The 21,131-nt window shown below is 50.1% G+C and overlaps 1 protein-coding gene across 9 annotated transcripts in view; it reads left to right on the top strand.

The window, feature by feature from the left end:
• Pax2 (paired box 2) overlaps positions 1-17,039 on the top strand; it is a 79,639-nt gene extending 62,600 nt beyond the window's left edge. For 4 of the 9 annotated variants that reach the window (XM_052172306.1, XM_052172305.1, XM_052172298.1 and 1 more), the window contains 3 exons: positions 13,951-14,052; positions 16,205-16,291; positions 16,766-16,905. In XM_052172306.1, coding sequence (XP_052028266.1) covers positions 13,951-14,052; positions 16,205-16,291; positions 16,766-16,842 — 266 coding nt within the window. In that variant the 3' untranslated portion in view covers positions 16,843-16,905. Of the gene's footprint in view, positions 1-13,950; positions 14,053-16,204; positions 16,292-16,765 lie in introns of all 9 variants that reach the window. The other 5 variants (XM_052172304.1, XM_052172300.1, XM_052172299.1 and 2 more) reach the window with 3 other exon arrangements.
• Positions 17,040-21,131: the final 4,092 nt, after the last annotated feature.

Below are 21,131 nucleotides of genomic sequence, written 5' to 3'. Positions count from 1 at the left end.
CAGTGGCAAAGACAGAGAACAGGCTATCTAGGAGGGCTCTGTGGTGATTTGTCAGGGTGGTGACTTGGTAACTTTGTGTGGGTAGGAGGACAGCTCTGGCTAAGGTGGGCTCAAAGTAATCACCCAAACTTCAGGAGGCTCCTGAGAACACTACCTTTCCTATGCTCTCCTGAAATGATATCTTGGTACAGCTGTGTCCCGCAAACACAGAGTCGTAGTCTTTAGCTAGGAATCCAAAGAGTGTCTAGGCTTTTGGAGATTGATGTCCTTAGGAAGACCCTCAGAGTTAGTTCATAGCTTAGACCAGTGAGTGGTTCTCAACCTTCCTAACGGTGCAGCCCTCCCTTTAGTACAGTTCCTTGTATTGTAGTGACCTCCCCCAACCATAAGCTTAGCTTTGTTGCTACTTCATAAGTGTAATTTTGCTACTGTTATAAATCATAATATAAATATCCAATATCTGATATGTGACCCTCAAAGGGATCGAGACTCACAGGTTGAGAACCACTGATGTCACATGTCTCGGATCATCAGGCTGGGTATGAGCTTTCCAAAGCCCCATATAGCTGCTCTCTGATCGTCTAACCCAAGCCGGGCCAGCTTTCTGATGCAGTGGGTATTTCTCAAAAGTGGTGAAACAGCAAGAAGGACTTTTCTCAGTAGTCAGTGCCGCAGTCCAGAAGGTAGGAACTTCCCGGGGATGGATGGACACATGGCTCTTCCGGGCAGGACTCCTGCTGTAGGGGTCACTGGGGGCTAATGTGGAAAAGCGCCTCCACCTTGAACAGCCCCCATCAGTCTCCCCCCTACGGCCCTGGAACGGTCCCAGCTCGGCCTGGGAACATCTCCGGCTGATCCATCTGGATCCAAGTGAGAGAAAAGTTCATTTCAGACCCAGCTTGACGTTCCCAGGTGGCAAGTTAGCAGTAACATCTCAATCTGTATGCGACATTTCAATCAAGCGAGGAGTAACAAAAGCAGCGCCATTAACATTCGGAGCTGTTCACCAGTGGTAATGACGGGGAAACTCCAGCTCAGAAACTGGAAATTACCAAAAAAAGAGAGAAGTGTGGAGGGGGTGGGGGAGGGGAGGGGGTGGGGGGGGGCAGGGAATGATTTCTTCTACACTTAGGCCAAGATCCAGGGTTTGGATTAATAGCGCCATTACTCGAGAAAGGGATGCAGATTATGCTCATTCTTAAGATGGTTTTTTGCTGGCAATTAAACGGCTACAGCTATTGATCTTTGTTGATTTTATGTCCTCCTAATTTGCATAATCTATTAAAGATGAATGATTCATGATGTGTTTATTGAGGGGACAGACAGAGTTTGCTGGAGGTACTGTCAAGGTGAGAAACAGGTATTGCCCAGAGACTTCATGGGCCGTCTTGGGAACAGGTTTAGCCTGGTGGTTTTTGGGATAGGAAGGAAGCATGAAGCTGTGTACCAAGGACAGGCAGCCCAAATGAACTTTGGGTGAGTTCTTCTAGAGAGATGTTGACATCTGTGAGAACGGGGCTCCAAGCAGGCTGAGGAGGTGAGAGACTCTTGGTGTGTCTGCGGGAATTCTTCCCAAAGATCTCACCCCATAGAATCTCCCTCCGCGTCCCAGACTGCCCACTCTCAGCTATCCTGCTGCCTCCCAAGTGCTTCAGTTAAGAACCGTTGTATCCCCACTCACAAGCATTCTTTAAAAGCTTATTTCAGCAGAGGAAAAAAAAGGTATTTAGGTGAGTGAAGGCTCATGGGTACTAAATCAGGGAGCTGCAAGACCATGGTGTGTGTGTGTGTTTAGAGCCTTGGATGTGCCAAGGAATTCTACAAGTCCTCAGGTACCCAGCTCATCCTCCTCCCTAAAAGCTAAAGCCCAGAGAATAGGTCTTAAGGAAGCTGGCTGGGAAAGCCTTAGCCAACCTGAGAAGCCAGACCTTATTGATATTCCTGCCGTCTCCTGGCACTGGAGGCTGATTTCAGACTTCACCAGCCACTTGATACAGCTGTTCCACAAGGTCAGGACTGAGAGGAGACAGGAGCCTGAACTGTTGTGTGGAGGGAGAGCGGGAGCCAGCGGGCCAGGACACAGCTAATCACATGGCAGGCAAGGGTGGCTGCCACAGGCTAGGACTCAGCCTGATAGCCTCCCCACGGCTTCCAGCGTGGAACCAAGGCCGGACACTGATCTCTCAGGGTAGTGTTTGGAGCTTCGGCCGCCGAGATTTTAATTTCCCTGCATCACAACTCAGCAAGCTGCCAAGTCAAGCTGGTTATTTAAATTTATCACCCACGCTCCCCTCTGCTGCTGGGCCACTCTAGCTAGGCTGTGTCTCTGCTCCAGCCCACTGCTCTAGGCTGCCGGTCTGGAACTGAGCCGACTCTCAACTAAGTGATAAAGAAAATGGGACCCACTAGTTGGGAAAACGGGGGCCGGGGGCGGGGGTGAGCACTCTGGCCTCCGGATTCCTTAAGGCAGTTTCTTGGAGCTGTCTTCAACCACCTTCATACTCTCTTCAAGGAAGCCCACAGGGAAATGGCCTTAACCCTTAAGTGTTCCACAGACCCTCTGGTCTGGGACTCTACAGGGAGGCCTCTACTACAAGTGAATGCTGTATCGTTCACTTCTTAAGTTTCCCAACACCAGTAGCAACAAGAGCCCCGCTTCCCTATGGCTTCCTCTCTGACCTCAGCCGGGCTGCAGCAATAGGTGAGCTGCAGAGACCCTGAAGGTGATGTTAATCTGAAAGGAGGAGATGAAAACAAGGTCTAGGATCCCCGAGTCACTGAGGGATGCTTTGGGGCGTTCAAGGGTTCCCTGGCTTGGGCAAAGTCTGTTCAACAGCAGACAGCAAGTTTCCTTCCCAGAAGTCATGGGCTGAGTTGGTGCTAAAGGGAGTTGGGGCTCACAAAGCGCCAGTGCTTCCCAAGAACACACGTGTCCCCAGAGCAGCTGCATAGAGCGGGCTTCACTGGCCTCTAGTGGGCACCGCTGCCAAGCACTGGGCAAGCCTTACACAAATGCAGTCCTCGGAGGTATGAGGGGAATGACGCTGGTCCCCCAGAGACAAGGGACTAAGCTTAGCACAACAGAGCTGGGTAAAATATAACAGAGGGGCAGTTAATGTGCAGCCACACCTTGCTCTGGAGCCAGAGTCAGAGCAGGATGTGAGACACAGTGAGTTTCACACTGTGAGACGTAAACCTAGTGTAAGAATGTTGAGGTATAATGCATCAGAGAGGGCGTGTGATCTTGGACCCAAGAAAAATAGAGGCAGGACAGAGACAAGATTATCTAGGAACTGGAAAGCCATGGGCTCTCCCTCACAACCCAGGGAAATAAAGGACGGGGCGGGAGGGGGGTATGTGTGATTATGAGAAATGAAGACATGAAAACTCAGATGTAGATCTAAGTTCAAGTTCTTGTCATTAGCAGTTGCAGGAACCTCAAGCCAAGAAGGTACACTTGTGGGGCAATGGTTCACTCTGGTGCCAGCTGGGTTGATGTGGGACCATCTCTGTAATGGCATCTTATGACCCAAGATGCAAAGGACTCCCATTGAGAAAAACAAATACAAAGCTACTGTAGATGATGAGTTCACCATAGAATACTTTCCACACTCCATGTGACTCTGAGCCATCGTGAGGGGATGTTAGCAGAAGGACAATTAGCATCCCCAAGGACTAGCTAGCGTGGAATACCCCAAAGTGAAGATCAATTAAAGAAAAGATCCAACAGAAAGACTAACTTTTATTTTAAGCCAGATCTGGACCCAGGATAATGGAGACTCAAAAGGTCAATGGATGAAAGGGAGGCGTGGGGGAGTTTATCCTAGCTTATCCAGATTCAGAGTCTTCTCAGTAGAGAATCTTATTTATTTTGGATAATACTGAATATGAGAAACTTTATGATCAGGACCGTGCCCTCCTCCACTGTGTGTAGCTGTGTATGTTTCAAGGGAAGCTACAACTCAGGTCCAGGAAGGGTCTGTGGATGGTACCCAAGAGGACAGTGCCCAAGTCAGACAGGGGATGTAGAAACTGTCAACTTTGAACAGAGGTGGGGAGGTTGGAGACCCCAGGTCCAGAGCTAAAGAGCAGAGGTGACCCTAGAGCCCTGGGAGTCAGAGGAAGCAATGCTGGCACAAATTCAGATGCAGCTCATCGGCTTGCACAGGTTGCCTGCACATCCAATGCACAGCAAAGTGGCCCTCTGCCAGATAGAGTTGAGGACCCTGGGAAACCTCTGTCTACTCAAAGAGTCCTGAGCGCCTCCAGGGACCTCCCCTTTCCTGTAGTTAACAACCCCTTTCCAATGCAACTGTATTTCCCCCATAAAATAAACACATAGCCCTTGGCCAGCCCCTTAGGGGTAGGAGAAGGCAATAAAAGCTCTGAAATGTTTCTGAAAGAGGCTGGGAGTCTCCTACTCCTGTCTATTGGCTCAAAGCCTCTGATTAGCTGGAGGAATTTAGGGCATAGGCATCAGGGTTTCCCTCCAACCTTGAAAGAAGAGGGTGAGGCCAGCTCCAGACAAGTGGCAGTAGGAGAGCCCACACCCATAGCAACCAAGCCAAGCCAGAGGGCTTTCTTCTACACCTCTATCTAGGCTGAGAAGGCCCGAGACATAGAGGTAAGGCCTTCTTTAGCTACCTCTGAGGCCTCTGGCTGCATCCCTAAGGACCCCCAGCCCCAGACCTCACTGTGATTTCATTATGGAGGCATTTCCATAGCAATGAGACATTGACAGATATGCAGCGCCCTGGGCCAGCCGCTTAAGGAGGCGTTGGATGAGACTCTTCCTTTTCTTTCTTTCTTTTTTTTTTTAATCCAGTCTACCTTTTGAGGAGAAAGATGTTAAAAAGAAGAGACATTAACCCACTCTGGGACTAAGTGCAGGCCAGCTTAAGGTAGAATCAAAGATGAACTTTTGTAACACAGACCCTTGTCTGTTCCTGCCAACCATCCTGGGAATGATGGGCTAGCCTCCCCAGGGGTGAGCTTGGGCAGAAGCACACAATTTGACAGTGGGGCCACATAGGGAGCCATGGGGGAGAAGACAAGAGTTTGGGGACTCTTAGCAAACATGTCCTGTGGCTTTCCTGGAATTTGGTCTGCATCGTGGAGTCTTCCTTTCTCTTTATCTCTTCCATCCATGAAACAAAAGCCAAGATTTGGGGTGTGTCAAACACTTTTCCTTCTTCACATACTCTCCCTGACTCATTTAGTGACAAGGGAGACAGGCTCATCGAAATGCAAATCAAAACATTTTCCACAAATTTATGGTTTTTATTTGAAGTGCATACAGTACCCAACCCAGGTTACAGAGGGCTGCCTGGGCAAAGGCCCTGTTTTCACAATAAGGGAAGTAGGGAAAAACCTTTCACAATGATACCAGATGTTATTTAGAGAAGCTTAGGGGTAGCCCAAAGAGGGCCCCCAATACTTAACTTGTTTACTCTGCTCTTAGGCACTTCCTAAGAAGAGATTGCCTAAGGAAAAGGCTGCTAACACAACCTTCCCCGGAATGGCCAGAACTGTGAACAGTGGAGCTCTGAGGAATGTCATAGGCATAGCTCAGAAGTGTCTTAGTGGCCTTAAAGCCACCAAGACAAGACTTGAAACCTGTTTCTCAAAGAACCAGATACCTACAAGGTGACAGGAAGGCCCTCCGTAGCTGTCGCCTCGGGATAAATAAGCCACTGCTTTTTTTTTTTTTTTTTTTTTTTTTTTTTTTTTTTGACCCCAGCTTTGCACCAGCTACTGTCATTTCTGGGAGGGCTTTGCTGCCTTCAGCTTGCAATCCTCCACTCTCCTCCCCAGTGGTGGCTGTGCTGCCTGGCAGAGAGGAAATCCAGTGTGTGCTCCGAAAGCAGGCTAATGCTCCGGCTGCTTAAGCAGCCGGTTTTTCCTTGGGATTAGGGTTTCACTTACACAGAGCGCCTGAAAAACCGCTATGCTTTCAGAAGGATTAGAGCTGACAATTCAGCGCGCTCTGCTCTCCGGGAACAAAATAAAGCCAGAGAGGACCTAGGAGACCCAGAGTATCAGGAGACTGTGCAAACAGGCTTACCCTCTGCCACCCAGCATGAGGGTCTCTTGTGCAATGGACTAGTAAGTCCCTGGCCCAACCTCCTCAGTGCCAGCCAGCCCCTGCTCAGCTCCGTGCTTCACTTGGAGTCAGAGAAAACAGGACAGGGAAGCAAGCTGAGAAGCGTATTGGAGATTTCTCTTACAGAGTCTCAGTTTCTACCTCTGTAAATGAGCCAAGTTTCCTCACGGCCCTTTGAGTGTGCAGAACTCACACTCAATAGCACTCTTCTCCCAGCCTTCTCTCAGACTGAGGCTGCAGTTCATTCATGACCCTGTTCAAAAGGAAGCCCCTTCCTGGGGGTCCCTGTGCTGCAGTACACAGCCCCACAAAGGCCTGGTGTGAGGGGAGGAGGTGGAAACAGTCAGACTAGTTGTGCCCAGATGTTTGTGGTCAAGGGGCAGACCTCACTGAGCCCGTGCAGATCTAGCACCTCTGCCTAAGACAACCTGGGACGAAGGTCCGCTGTCAGTGGACAGCCACTCAGCTGCTACAGCCATCCTGAATATGAGCACAGCCCCCTCTGCTGGAGCCTGGAGTAGGAGAGCCTAGGGCTGAGTGTAGACCCCAAAACAGGGGTCTCCGTGGGTTCCTCCCATGGGCACAGGGCTCTGTTCCAGAAGGCAAACTTTGGGAGAGTCTGGGAGTCCTAGAAATAAGACCCCAAATGAAATAGATAGAAAACCATTCTCCTGTCTCTTGAAAGCAGATTCAAAGATCACTGCTTTAATGTACTACACACAACTTGCAAATGCAAAGATAAAATATATGTAGGCAGCAGTTAAAAAGTTGGTGACTATATTCTTGTGTATATTATAAATGCTTCGTGTCCCACGTAAGCACAGACCTCCAGCCTTGAAGACCTCATTTTCTGAGAGGCAGACAAACTTGTGGAGAGGATAGTAAAACAAGAGTTATGTTTTCTTGCCTTAGGGCCCTGCACGGTGTCAAATGGAGAGCAAAAATGCTTATTTTCAGAGAAAGGTGCCAAGAAAAAGCATCTCTAAACTCCGTGGCTATAACTTCTGCCGTATAAATCTGTGTCTAATAAGCCTAGTTGCAAAAGCCATAACTAGCAGCAGTTTCTGCCTTCTTCTTCCTACGCTGATCTTCTCAATGCTAGCACTGGCCCGGTCTGGGGGAGAAGTCTGATGCTTCACACTTGGCTGTTTCTTAAAATATTTCTATTATTTTAATCATGTGTATGTGTGTATGTTGAGTGTGGGGTACATGCGCATGAATGCATTGCCCACGGAGGCCAGGGTGCTCAGCCTTCTGGCTCAGGGCAGCTGGAAGCATCCTGATGTGGGTGCTGGGAATTGAACTCAGGAAGATCAGTATATGCTCTTAACTAGTGAGCTATCTCCCCAGCCCATTTTTTTGCTATTTCAAATATAGTTTTATTAATGTTATTTGAGTAGTTGCACACAGATCAGCTTCTTATACCAAAGAGCAGAGGTTTTCTTGTTTGTTTGTTTGTTTTATAAACATAACTTATTCACTTTGGAATAATGGATACTTTTGAGAACACATTTTTTAAAAAAGATTTATTTATTTATTTTATGTATGTGAGTACACTGTTGCTGTCTTCAGAGACACCAGAAGAGGGCATCAGACCCCATTACAGATGGTTGTGAGCAACCATGTGGTTGCTGGGAATTGAACTCCGGACCTCTGGAAGAGCAGTTGGTGTTCTTAACCACTGAGCCATCTCTCCAGCCCCAAGAATACAATTTTTTAAAATTTATTTTTATTTTATATGTATTAATGCTTTGTCTGCATATATGTCTGTATGAGGATGTCAGCTCTTGGGGTTACAGTTATGAGTGGCCACGTGAGTGCTGGGGATTGAACTTGGGTTCTTTGGAAGAACAATCAGTGCTCTTAACCACTGAGCCATCTCTCTAGTTCTGAAAACACAATTTTTAAGTGTACCTTCTACTCAGGAAGAGGTGTATATGATAATAAGTAAGTTTTCTATGGGTCTCTTGAAATATATTTGTGGTGCCTTATCAGATCTGTAAACCTCAATCTCAAATTCCTCCCCCCACTGTACAAAAATGAAGCAAGCTAAAACACACAAGAAATAAACAGTCTTAAGCCTGGTGTGGTAGCACATATCTTTAATCCCAGCACTGGAGGGGCAGAAACAGGCAGATCTCTGAGACTGAGGCTATCCTGGTCTACAGAGCAAGCTCCAGGACAGCCAGGGTTACACAGAGAAACCCTGCCTCAAAAAGAAAGAGGGGGGGAGGGAGGGAAGGAGGGAGGGAGGGAGGGAGGGAGGGAAGGAGGGAGGAAGGAAGGAAGGAAGGAAGGAAGGAAGGAAGGAAGGAAGGAAGGAAGGAAGGAAGGAAAGAAGAAAGAAAGAGAAAGGAGAGAAAGGAGAGAGGAAAGAAGAGAAAGGAAAGAGAGAGAAAGGAAAGAGAGAGAAAGAGAGAAAGAAAGAAAGAAAGAAAGAAAGAAAGAAAGAAAGAAAGAAAGAAAGAAAGAAAGAAAGAAAGAGAGAGAGAGAGAAGAAAAGAAAAAAATGAAACAGCCTAAGATGTTGTCTCACAAGACAGATTGTATAGCATAACCCCAGGTTACTTTCCCAGACCAAATACCGTTTTAAGGTCTGTCGTATCTGGGGATATCATTTCAGTATCAATTTCCTGGTCTATGACTTCTGTAGTACAGACTCCTCTGTGGATGATCTGTGAACCTGGACCATAATCCTTAACTCCTCTGTGTTTCAGTTTCTCATCTGAAAAAATCAGGAATTAAAAATAGGTCAACTGAGAGAACTGGTAAAAGACATAAAGGAGGCAACATGTAAGATACTGGAGGCAGTGCCTAGCACCCGACAGTTGTTCAGTGCATTCTAGAGAGACCAGGAGCAGAGAGATTGCTGACCCAATACCCAACAAGGTGCACACATGATCCAATGACTCAAAATTTCTACTTTCTCCATAAAGTCTGGCGCTTTGCTTCTGTCTGTACTTTGGAGAGAGGCTGCACTTAGAAGCCTCCAGAACAGTTGATTTGCTCTGGCCCATTTGCTAAGGAATGCCTGACGAAAGTGCACTGTCTGATTCAGATGGAGCAACTGCTGCAAAAATTGGCTTTGGAGTCTTCAGGGACTCCTGCAGTTGAACTGTGAAGACATCTCACCAAGTGCAGCTCTTCCAACACTTCTGGGTACTTTAAGATCCTCCACTACTCCTGCTTCTCAGGGATGCTTTTGGTGTTAGAAAAGTCTCAAAGGAGCTGAAGACGACACCCCATAGAGTTTTACTACAGACCTTCCACGCACCTGTTCATTCCGTGTGTCCCTTTCCTTCCCTGCGTCATCTTAACAGCAATGCGGTGGTTAGAGGCTTTGCTTGCTGGAAAACTTTACCTTCTCGTTGGCTCTTTGGGGGAAGAATCTGGGTCCATGTTGTCGTTAAAGGCAGTGTGGCATAGACATGGCTTCTAATGGTGGTGCTATCGTTTACTGGCCGTGGAATCACAGGAGAGTCATTATGCCTCTGTGTCTCCATCTTTCTACCTTTAAAATGAGGGTGTGGTCCTCCAGAAGACTCATCTTTGAAAGCTTCACAACCTCAGAAAGCAAGTAGGCAGCATGAAATGCCCACTCTCTCCTAGTAACGTTGAGTTTTTATCCGCTTTGATCCCTGGTACTGTTTTTATGTTCCTGGCATTGTCAGTGAGTAAAGGAAATGTTTTACTGCTTCCTGTCTTCCACGGAATGGCACATGTTTTATAACTGACGTGCTCTGCTGTGAAGCGGCTTTTCTCCTGTTTCTGTGATTCTGCTTGTCTGTGTAAAGGAGATGGCCGAGCCATCTTAGAGTTTCAGAGTCCTCCTGCCCCCATCTCGCTGTAGCACTGCTGCACCCAGCGCTGGGTCCCTTCTCCCATCTCCCATTGCTATTCCCTACTGAAGGAGGCTTGCTCAAAGATCGCTGCTGGGCAGATGGTATGACAGTCTTAGTAATTTGAAAACTTCCTGCATCGCACACTTTCCATTATTGACAATGGCGTTCCAGGAGAATATACGGCTCTGGCAAGACTTTGGTCAATTTTTCCCTGCTCTTCAGGTGTCAGCTGTGTACTAATGAAATCATTGAGCATGTTTTGTATGCAGTGGCTCGCACCTTGTTGACTCAGAGGTCCCGAACAGGTACCTCTCTGTGGTGACACTGTTACAGGACAGACCACACACTCACACACACACACACACACACACACACACACACACACACACACGTATGACAAACGCTAAACATTTCTAATGCTTTTTTCTTTCTCTCACATGGGCCTCTGCCCCGACATTTTTCAAATCACTACCTGCAGATACATTTTATATATATATATATATATAAAAAGTAGAATTTGAAAACTTGCCTTCCAACCAACTGTTCTGGGAGCGGCTCTCAGTAGGCAAAGTCTACTTGCTGAAAGTTGAACATACCATTTTGCAGGTGAGATAGCTGTGGGAATAAACTTTGCAAGAGGATTGCCTCCAAGTTAGCTGGGAGAAAACAGCTTCTGAGCCGCCCACCCTCTCTTTGTCTCTTCTAAATGTAGTTAAGCTTTTTTTGTTTTTGTATTTTTGTGTTTGTTTGTTTGTGAATACCTTCCATTATAGGGTATTTTTGTTCAACTAGTTATAGTGGCAGTGAAGATCAAGTTCAAATGCATTCCATTTTTCTGTCATCAACAAAGAGGCATGATGCCCAAGATGAAAAAAAAATAGAGGGAGATCAGAGAAAACAGGTAAAGAAGGAGAGGAGGGATGTACTCTGCTTCCTGGATGCTTTGTAAATGTTAAGATCACAGGACCCGGAGGAATTGAGTTCTATGACTCGCTAGCTTCAAAACTCCACATCTCCCACAATCCCTTTCTCATCTAGGTCTCCTTTGACCAATAAATGCCATATTGTTCATCTCTCTCAAGGAACTAATAGGTATGTCCTCTCAATGTGCACTTTGGGTCAGGAGATGCGTACTTTTTTTTTTTATTGGCAATCAAAGTCAGTACAAGGAAAGCTACAACAAAGCAAACACAAACAAGTCATGGTGGCATGCTCATCTGCATTTGTGAGTCTGAGGCAGAGGGATCACAAGTCTGAGGCAAGCCTGGGCTGGGTACAAGACTGTCTCAAAACAAAACAGAATATAACAGGCAGAAAGCAAATGCAGATTTTTCCACTGCCTAGAATTTGAAAGTGACCTCCTCTATGCTAGTTCTCCTCTGACTAGTGAGTTTCAGAAAACCTAAGGTGTTAACCACACTCCACAGGTCAAAAAGGAAATCATCCTCTTGCATGATGAGTCAACCTATCACTGCAGAGGGGAATCTATAACTGAAAATATCTGTATTTAAAAATTCTTTCTATTTATTTTTTAGTTTCTTAAACTTTTATTTATTTTTATGTATATAGGTGATTTGCCTGCGTATGTGTGTGTGTGTGTGTGTGTGTATGTGTGTGTGTGTGTTCCTCAGTCCTGGTATCCAAAAAGGAGAGAAGAGGGTATCAGATCCCCTGGAACTGGAGTTACAGACCATTGTGACTTGCCATGTGGGTGCTGGGAATCGAACTAGGGTCCTTTGGGAGAGCAGCCAGTGCTCTTAACCATGGAGCCAACTCTCAGGCCTGTTTCAATTGATTTTTTTAAAGAAAAATATTCAAGCACATTTTATTCTAGCTTTGCTTCTCTGTATAGATCAACACATGTGAAACAACTAGGAAGCTATTATAATCCATCAGGAATTGGCTGTGCATGCAATGGGGTGTGTGGGCGGGGGTAAGAATTGATCAACAAGCAGTTATTGAGAGTCAGCTGTGTTCTCAACTCTGCAGGACAGATCAGAATGTGGGTCCTGCCCTTGAGTGAGTTATGGTCTGTTTGAAAATGAAAGCCTTGGCATGAAGCAGCAGACCTGATAATGCATGATGTCAATCATAGAACACGGATGTCATGGGAGCCGTGATGGGAAAGAAACATCCGAGATGAGTAGAAGGATGGGGATGTTGAGGCTTGAGCTGTAAGAAAAAACTATGAGCAAGAGAGAAGGGAAGGTCACATCAGAGCTCGGGCATTTTACACAGAGAGGCAGAAACAGCCAGCACTGAGAAGCCGAGGTGGGGGAGTCCCAGGGGGGCACCGAGCGTCTGCAACGTTGTTTCCATCCAACTGCAGCCTACAGGGACTCAATGGCAGTATTTACAAGGAGGTGGTCCTGTGAAAGCAATGTGTCCAAAGAGCTAGTGGCCAAGTTTTAGATTGGTAAGAGGGAAGAATGTAGAGGCAGGAATACGAGAAAAGAAAAACCACTGCAGCAAGCCAAAGGCCGGGACTCTGGAGTGAAACGTCACATAAATGTGACGGAGAAATAGAGATGACCATAAGAGAACATGAGGAGAGTCGACTGCAGATCGGAAGGGACAGGGGAGGGAGGCTGTGTCTAGGGCTCTGAAGTTCTAGGTACATCTTCCAAAGGACCGGGCTTCCGGTGGAGGAGCAGATGGGTCTGACTTTGTTCCCGCTGAGTTTGAGGTGACTACCTCAATAGGGTCAGCTACTGAGGATGCTCAGACTGTGGGGAGAAATGAAACAGCCTAAGCTGCCTCTCTGCACTCTTAGAGAAGGATGGGTCGAGATGGGGCTGAGAAAGCTCACATGTCTGAGGAGTGAACGAGGTGATGTCTTCACATGGACAGTGGTGAGGGGAGGTGCTGTGGGATAGCCATGCAAAGTCCCACAGACCTGACCATGACTAGGATCCGACTCATGGGCGGCTGGAGGAGTGAACTAGGGGAGATGTGCATAGTGCTGTGAAGTCCTCCAGCCACACCTGGCCTTCTCGGGGTCAGATGGAGGCATAAGGAGCAGAATGACTGTCTGGTGAGAAGGACAGCAGAACCATGAGCCCCAGAAGAGGCCAGAGTCTAGTGTGTGGGTGTGTGGGAGGCAGGAAGGAGCAAATACTGTCCATGAAGACTAGAGTATGCTAGCAGGTGTCCCCTTCACAGAAATGGGGGGGCAGACAAGCAAGGGGAGTGTGTCACATGCAGCTAAGGTGAAGAAATGTCTTGGGGTGCAAGCATTTCCCTAATGTTGGCTCGCTTTGCCATTCCTCCCTGCTCCCGGCAAGGAAAGCCTGCCTCCCATTCTCTAGGCTCTGTATAACGGGGGTCTAGTCTCCAGGGAGGCTGCTGGAAGGGGGAGCAAATTCTGCACATTGGAGCTTTGTTTGATCTGTTCGTCCTCAAAGTTCCTGGTTCACTTCAGAGATGGCTTTCTATCATGTAAATGCTTACAATCATAGCAAAATAGCCCACTGGTTAGTCCCCTGTCTTCCAGCCCTAATGGCTCCAGCATCTACTGTTCCACTCAGAATAAAGCACCTACCCTCGTAGAAGGCCGTAGTGGGGTGTCTTCAAAGCCTGAGGGAAAAACAGGGGTTAGGGAAGAGGGGACGTAGAGGAGAGTAGACATGACGGAGGTCCACTAGAACAATCATAGCCAAGCATCTATGGAAAAGGAGTAAAACCAGGTCATCTCCCATCTCCATCTAGGTTGAGGCTTTTGGAGATATGGACAAGGGCAGACACACACATATGCACAGATACACAATGTACAATATAAAACAGAGGCATATGCACGCGCATGCACACACACACAGACACACACACACACACACACACACACACACACTTAGCCATTTAGATCCACATCCAGGCACTCAGGAGCCCGATTGCCCAGGTGCACATCTCCTTCCTCTCTGAGAATGTCCTCCTCCTAGAGCACCCAGGACGAACTGAGGCAGGCCCCTCTCTTCCAGGCCTCACTCCTTCCCCTTTTTGTTTTTCCAGGTCGTGACATGACAAGCACCACTCTACCTGGTTACCCCCCTCATGTGCCCCCCACTGGCCAGGGAAGCTACCCTACCTCCACCCTGGCAGGAATGGTGCCTGGTAGGTGACAGTGCTGTAGATGTCTCTTCTGGGTGGGGGTGACTAAGCTGTGGGGAAGCTGCTAAAGGACTGTAGTCTGTGGCTGGGAGGGGTGGGGAGAACCAATGAGCCATTGTCCTGCAAACCATTGTCTGTCTATGGCCACAGCTGACTCTTTGGAAGCAAATGCAAGGAGGAACCATACAGAAATGTCCCCTTGTCAACACAGCCTTAGGTTATAGCCCCTCTTCAGCACCCATCCGGCCAAGCCTGTGCCCGCCTGAGTACCCCAGTCTAACTCAGCTAGCTGACACTGCCTGGAAGAGCCTGCCCTGGTTTCCATGGAAACTTGGAACCAAGGACCATTTTCAGGGGCATGGCAGTCATTCAGACAAAGCCATGCTGGTCCACACCAAGCCAGGGGAGGAGCCCACTGTGGAGAACCAATCCCAATCTAGAGAGAGAAGGAGGCTAGTCTCAAAGTAGAGGGAGGATAGGAGGGAACAAGAGAGACAAATTAGCTACAACGACTCCTCTACACCTCTTCAGATGACCCAGGCCCTCTGTGCTCCTCTGGGTCTCTAGTGTATCCTTTAATTGAGAGGCATTGGGCTAGAGTTTGGGGTTCAGGAGGCAGAGGCTGTTCTTACAGCCTGGTGACCATCCTTTCCGCCCTTCACCCCAATGGAAGTGGCTTAAAGTCAAAGAGACTTGAAGTTCTTCTCTGCAGAAACACAAAACCCCTCACCTTAAAGTGGCCAAGGCTCTCCCAGCCTGCGGCCCACTGCCTCTGGAGCCCTTTTGTCTGCCCCACTCCTCAAGTTCAACCCTCACTGGCAGAAGGGGAAAGAGAGGACAGAAAGGGCGACCGGCCTCATTCATCAGGGCACAGCCCTGAGTAAGCAGAGATGGGGTTGAGAAACTAGGGAGCCCATTGCAGCTGGCTGAGAGAAGCTGGAGGTGTGGAAGAAGGGATTGGGGCTCACCCTTGGGAGAAGGGAAGTAGAGGCGTTGGTGGGGGGAAGGGAGCAAGGAGTGGCTCTGGAGTAAGATCCCAGCAGTGAGCAGGTGGAGGCTGGAGGAGATCTTAGGGAGGTGGGGGGGGGGGTGAGGAAAGAGGGGGAGGTGGGGGATGGGGAGTCTACAGGGAGGTAGGGATGAGGGGAACCGCAGAGAGCTCATGGTGGCAAGGGGGGAGTCGTTAAACAGAATCTAGTGCTGATGAGGAAATTACACTTGTTTCATTAGCGATGGGGAAGGAGATAGCTCAGTTCCTCTTGGTCACAGTTGAGCTCAGAAGCTCATTATCCTGCTGCACGCATGCTTTCCCTCCTCGTCAATAAACAGGCTTTCCAGTGGCTGCATCCCCCCACCCCCACCCAGCTCCTTCTTGGAGTGGGGCCCCTTCTCCTCTACTTAACCCGCGGTTAGGGATCACTGTAAACAGTCTGGGGTCATCACACAGGAGAAAGGGCGAGGGGGAAACCCATAGGCCTGACCTTTCTCCTGCTGGAGGGAGGGAGGTAGCTCCCGAGGGCTCCCTACCCACCGTGGCCTCCACCACCGTCACTGCTCCTGAGCCTGCGGGCAGTCCAGTGGATTCCAGCAGTTTCCTTCCCCCACCCCAACCCCCGCCCCTGTGCTGTGGCCCTTGTACTGAACCTCAGGAGGGAAAAGTGGGAGGGGTTATTTCCCAGGAGAGTACCGCCACTACCACCTGCCTAGCTTTGGCACAGCTCTGAGATGCCATTCTTAGGGCTTTCTGGGACAAAGTGTCCCAGGAGCCTTCCTTCTCCACCTTCCCCCTCTTTCCTGCTGTGGAATCCCTAAAGCAAGTGTCCAGTGTAAAAGCTCTCAGCTCCCAAGTTACTTAAGTGGGAGCAGCCAGACCAAAGCCAACCCCTTCCTTGGCAGCGATCAGTGCCTCGCAGGGGAGCCCAGGCACAAACCTGCCCACAGATTCCCTCCATGCTTAGGTGTGCAGGGATCTGAATACGTCTTGACTATGGTGGCTGTCCCCATTCGGAGCATGGAGCGTGGATTACTTGGCCTCTGGCCTGCTCCCAGGGGCCCTTTCCTGAAACACCCAAGACTGGGACTAGTGAGGACAGGACAGAAGAGGCCAACTGGACACGTTGAACGCCTCTAATTCCAGTTCCCCGCCCTCCCACAGGGAGCGAGTTCTCAGGCAACCCATACAGCCATCCCCAGTACACCGCCTACAATGAGGCTTGGAGATTCAGCAACCCCGCCTTACTAAGTGAGTACGCCACCTGGCAGGCCGGCGGCTCCCAAGGTCGCCTGCCCGCTCGGCCAGCTCGGGCGCGCAGGCTGCTTCGGGATACGGATCCCACTCAGGACCACCCCAATTCTGGGCACCCGGATGGGCCAGGGAGACAGGCCCATTAGAGCAGCGCTGGGTCCTGGGGATCCCTCCAGGACGCCTGCGCCTCCAGCCTCTTCCCTCCCCCGCTTCTTGATCACTGGAAGGCTCTTAGCCAACAGTGGCCGTCGAACCCCTTGGCGGGTCCGCAGCCGGGCGTCACCTGTCCTGTCCCTCTCCCGCCCCGTGGACGCAGCACTCCTCCTGGGCATCTAGCCTCGGGGCTGAGCCACAGTCCTCCAGGCCTGCTCCCGCTGGACCCGGGGAGGGCTTTTCTTTGCTTTTCTTTCCTTTTTTGTTCTCCTGTTTGTCCTCTCACCCAGCCCATTCTTCTCCTGTGTTAACTTCCAGGTTCCCCTTATTATTATAGTGCCGCCCCCCGGGGCTCCGCCCCTGCCGCTGCTGCCGCTGCCTATGACCGCCACTAGTTACCGCGGGGACCACATCAAGCTTCAGGCAGACAGCTTCGGCCTCCACATCGTCCCCGTCTGACCGCCCACCCCAGAGGGAGGGAGGACCGAAGCGACGCGCTGCCTCTCGGCCACCGTCCCTGTCCCAACCCCACCTCGAGACATCCCCCCATCCCCGCAGCCCTTCACGTCACCCTGTCGATGGCCAGACAGGACAGGTGGAACCGCGGGTGGGACCCTCAGGCCCCAGCCCCGCCCGTCGCCCCTCCCCGCCCGTCTGTCTGGACCGCGGCGCCGCCCGGCAGCCCGCCCACCTCTGGCCCGCGCGCCGGACGCGTTTCTGTGACACACAATCAGCGTGGCCCACCCGGGGGCAGCCCACTTCGGACGCCCGGGAGCCGGGAGGCTTCGCTGGAGAAGCTGAGCGAGGGAAGCTAAGGAAAGGACTTTGTGCTGAAGGAGGAGCCGCCGGCGAGACCCTGGGGGGAAATCCTGCCCACCCCCCTGTGCAAGCCAGGCTGATCCCGCCTTCTGTCTGCGCCCCGCCCCAGACGGTGGCGCTGGGACCAAGGGTCGGACTCGAGGGACAGCGTTTGGGGCGACAGCGTTTTCAAAGGCTGGTACCCAAGGCGAGCAGACGCCAACTGAGCTCATCCACCTGAACTGCCGAGTTCCCCAGGGCCCGGGATCTCCTCCTGCAGTGACGCTACTCTCCGCCCCGCCTTGCCCCTACGTCAGCGCCTCTTCCACCTGCTGGCCTCTCACTTTTCCCTCCTGCGCTTCCTTGGCTCATCCCACGACACCTTGTGTTTGGTCCCAAGCACGCAGCCACGTCGGGGCCATCGCGGGAACCGTGTCCTCAGGCTGCGGCTGCGAGCATTGCTCTTTCCCATCAGTAATGTGCTGCCCACGCCCATCCCCCACCCCACCCCCATCCCAAACTCCCAACCTGCGGGCGCAAGGAGCCTGGAGGGAACTGTCAACCGAGCTGCCCCAAGATGAAAACCAGGGCCTCCCCGCCCCATTCCTTCCCCACCCCACCCCACCTTCCCTTGGGCAGGAGCTGAACAGAGCCGCAAAAAAGAAAGAAAGAAAGAAAAAAGGTCTACACTTATTTAATATGATGATGGTCTTTGCAAAAATGAACAAAACAAAAACCCAACAGGCTGCTTTGTAGAAAGACGGTGTGTGCTGTGGAGGCGAACCTCTCTCTGTACATATCTCCTCCCTCTCTGCCCCGCCCCGCCGGGCACCATAGAGTCCCTGTCCTCCCCCACCACCCTGCCTGTAGATACACCCTTCTGTCCGTGCTGTGAGAGTCGCCGCTCGCTGGGGGGGAGGGGGGACACAGCTACATGCCCACTAAAGCACAGCACGTCCTGGGGGAGGGGGGCATTTTTTACGTTACAAAAAAAAATTATGAAAGAAATCTCTATGCAAAATGACGAACATGGTCGCGTGGACACCTCTCGCCTGTTTTGTTGGCTGTTTCTCTGTAATTCCGTGTTTTCGCGCTCACCGCCCTCCATCTCTCCCACTTCATTCCCCTTTTCTCTGCTGCTCTCGACCCTTCTGTGTCTCTTTCTCTGCTTCACTTGTCTCTGTCTCCGTCCCTTCTGCCCCAGGCCTCCAAGGCTACATCAAAGGTGGCAGCGCCAACCTCGGGGCTTGGCCCCTTGTGGCCACGCCCCACGTGCCCGACCAGGCCACCCTATCCCGCCCCTCCCTGTAGTTGCTCTCTCGGTAGCGGCGATGCTCCCTGCATGTCTCCTCAACCGTGGATCGTGACGACTCGAAATAACAGAAACAAAGTAAATAAAAGTGAAAAAATAAGTACATAAATAAATAAGTAAATAAATAAAAATCCTTGAACAAATCTGAAAAGGCTTGGAGTCCTAGCCCAGATTGCGTTTCCCTTCGAGCCTTGAAAAGGAAAGCTAGAAAAGAGAACAATCTAAGGGAACTGCGGGCGCCCGACTGGGCTCCAGTGGCTAGGGCCGGCTGGCGAGGGCGACGAGGTCCCAGCTTCGAGGCTCAGCCTGAGCCCAGTCTTGTGTGGAGCTGGCCGCGCTCCAGGAGCGCGGAATCCAGGATAAGGCTTAGCCTTCCACAAGTTCCGGGCTCCTCCGCCACTTTCAACGTGTCGGTTCGTTTTGATTATTTTTTCTTTTTTTCTTTTTTCTTTCCTTCTCTCTTTCTTTTCTTTTTTCTTCTTGTGCACATGATAAATAATAATAATAATAATAACTAATAATAATAAAAATTTTGTATGTCCCTCCCCATGGCTCCAGGTTTGTCTCTCCCTGCCTCTGGGATAGGCCTGTCCTCACACGGGTTGACCTCACTGACAGAGTTCAGTTTCAGTCCAGGGGCGTTTAGGCCCAGAATTGAGAGGAAGTCGAATTAGAAATGGATATTTCCTTGGTAACTGCATTCTGTCAGTAGCTGTCCCTCAGCGCTACCCCTCTCCAACCTACCCAGGCCTTAGGCCAAAAAGTTTTGGCTTTCCAGAACTTCAGAGTAACTTTGACACTGCCTTGTCTACCAAATCAGCCTTGCCTTATTGCTAGTGTCCTGTGACCATACCTAGGGGCGCAGGTTCCCAGAATGAGCGACGTCTGGGGCCCTCTCTTCACTGGTGGCAGATGCCACGGTGGGTTCAGCTGCTCATTGGCACAATCGTAAGTGTGTCATGTGTAAGAGACCACAGAGGTTCTTTTGCAGCGTTTATTTCTAGACCCTGAGAGCTGGCTCATGGAACCTTCTGGACCACCAAGATGTTGCCTGGTGACCTCTCCATCAGCTGCTGGGACTAGTGGCTCAGGTGGAGGGTCTGGGTATACTTAGAGAGGAAAAGCAGTTTAGGAGGTGCCCCCCCCTCGCCCCTGCAGAGGAGGAATGTGAGTGGGCGGGTCAGTCCGCTCCTCCATATAAAAGGATTTTTGTTCTTTTGTGTGGATCCATGTGTCAGGGAAGAAGGAAATGTGTTGTTGATCTTTTTAAACACCTGGTATTTGAGTTTGGGTGAGAGTGAAGGTTGTATGTCTCTCCTTGTTTCTGTTCATGCTTAGGAAAAAAATGATTTCTTGATTGTCCCTGATGATCATACTCTGTTGGAGAAACTTAGAAATGGCCCCTGTCTGTCTCTTCAGTCTCCTGTCCACTCTGTCTCTTTCTTCCTTTCCAGCACAGCCTTGATGACCCAGCTTTCATCTGCCCCCTGCCCTGAGAGACTTTCCTGCTCAACTCTGGAAGTTTCTGTAGCTAATCTTCCTTCTCAGCCACTGCCCATTTGAAAGACTCTAACTTTCCAGGATCTGATGTTAAGCACACTAGAGAGTCACACACACACACACACACACACACACACACACACATCTACCCTGGCTGGGACAGTGCCTTCCAAACACCTCCTCCTCCCCAGCATGCCTTGCACCAGAGCAGTTAATGCATCTTCATAGTCTGTCACCCAGGCTTATCCACATCGTGTCACTAGGGGGAAACACAGCAAACCATCAACTTCCCCCCCCCTGCCCCCACCTGTATCCCCATTCTCCTTCCCAAGGAGTAGCAATCCTACCTCACCCAGCCTGGTGCTTCCCCTCTTGGCCTCCAGTCTCCTGAAAGGAAAAAAAAAAAAGTCTTTCAAACTCTTTGGCTGTACTAACACATCTGTAAAAGAATTCTGGAAGTTCACTCCAAATCTAAGCATATCTATTTATTTACACTTCCCATAATGTACTTGTGTACATTATGAATGAAAATGGAAGACATTTTGAGCCCTTTAGAAGACATACACTCTAGAATGCCTACTCAGAACTTCCAAACACCCAGCACAGAACTCCTGCTGATCATCTGATGCCCAATGAGGGGACTCCTGAAAGCTGACAGGACACAGGGCTGGACCAAGGCTCAGTGGGTTTATCAAGATGCTGCCTTCGCCAAACACACAGGCACCTGCTTTTCCCTGATGAACAAACATCAAACTGAAAGCCAGAGACATTTTCATGAACACCCTCAGAGTCTCTCGTCTTGTTTACTTCTGGTCTCCCTCCCACTGACGTAGACAGCGGAGGTCACACTGTTACAGCGGCTGTTTCCAGAGAGAACGTTCCTTCCTAGAGTATTGGTTTCCTCTGGAAATCAGCCTGAAAGCCCACAAATATGTTCTGGAGTCTCTGCCAGCTGCTTAGTCTAACCACAGCCCCTCCACCCATCCAATCACCGAGAGGATTTGTTCTCCGGCTTCACTTTGCTTTCCCTAGAATTCTGCCTGCTAGCCAGGCCCCATCTCATTGGCATAGACT

Source organism: Apodemus sylvaticus, chromosome 1 (genome assembly GCF_947179515.1).
Source record: "Apodemus sylvaticus chromosome 1, mApoSyl1.1, whole genome shotgun sequence".
Classification (NCBI taxonomy): domain Eukaryota; kingdom Metazoa; phylum Chordata; class Mammalia; order Rodentia; family Muridae; genus Apodemus; species Apodemus sylvaticus.
The sequence above is the reverse complement of the archived record's forward strand: the minus strand, read 5'-3'. Positions and strand labels throughout refer to the sequence as shown.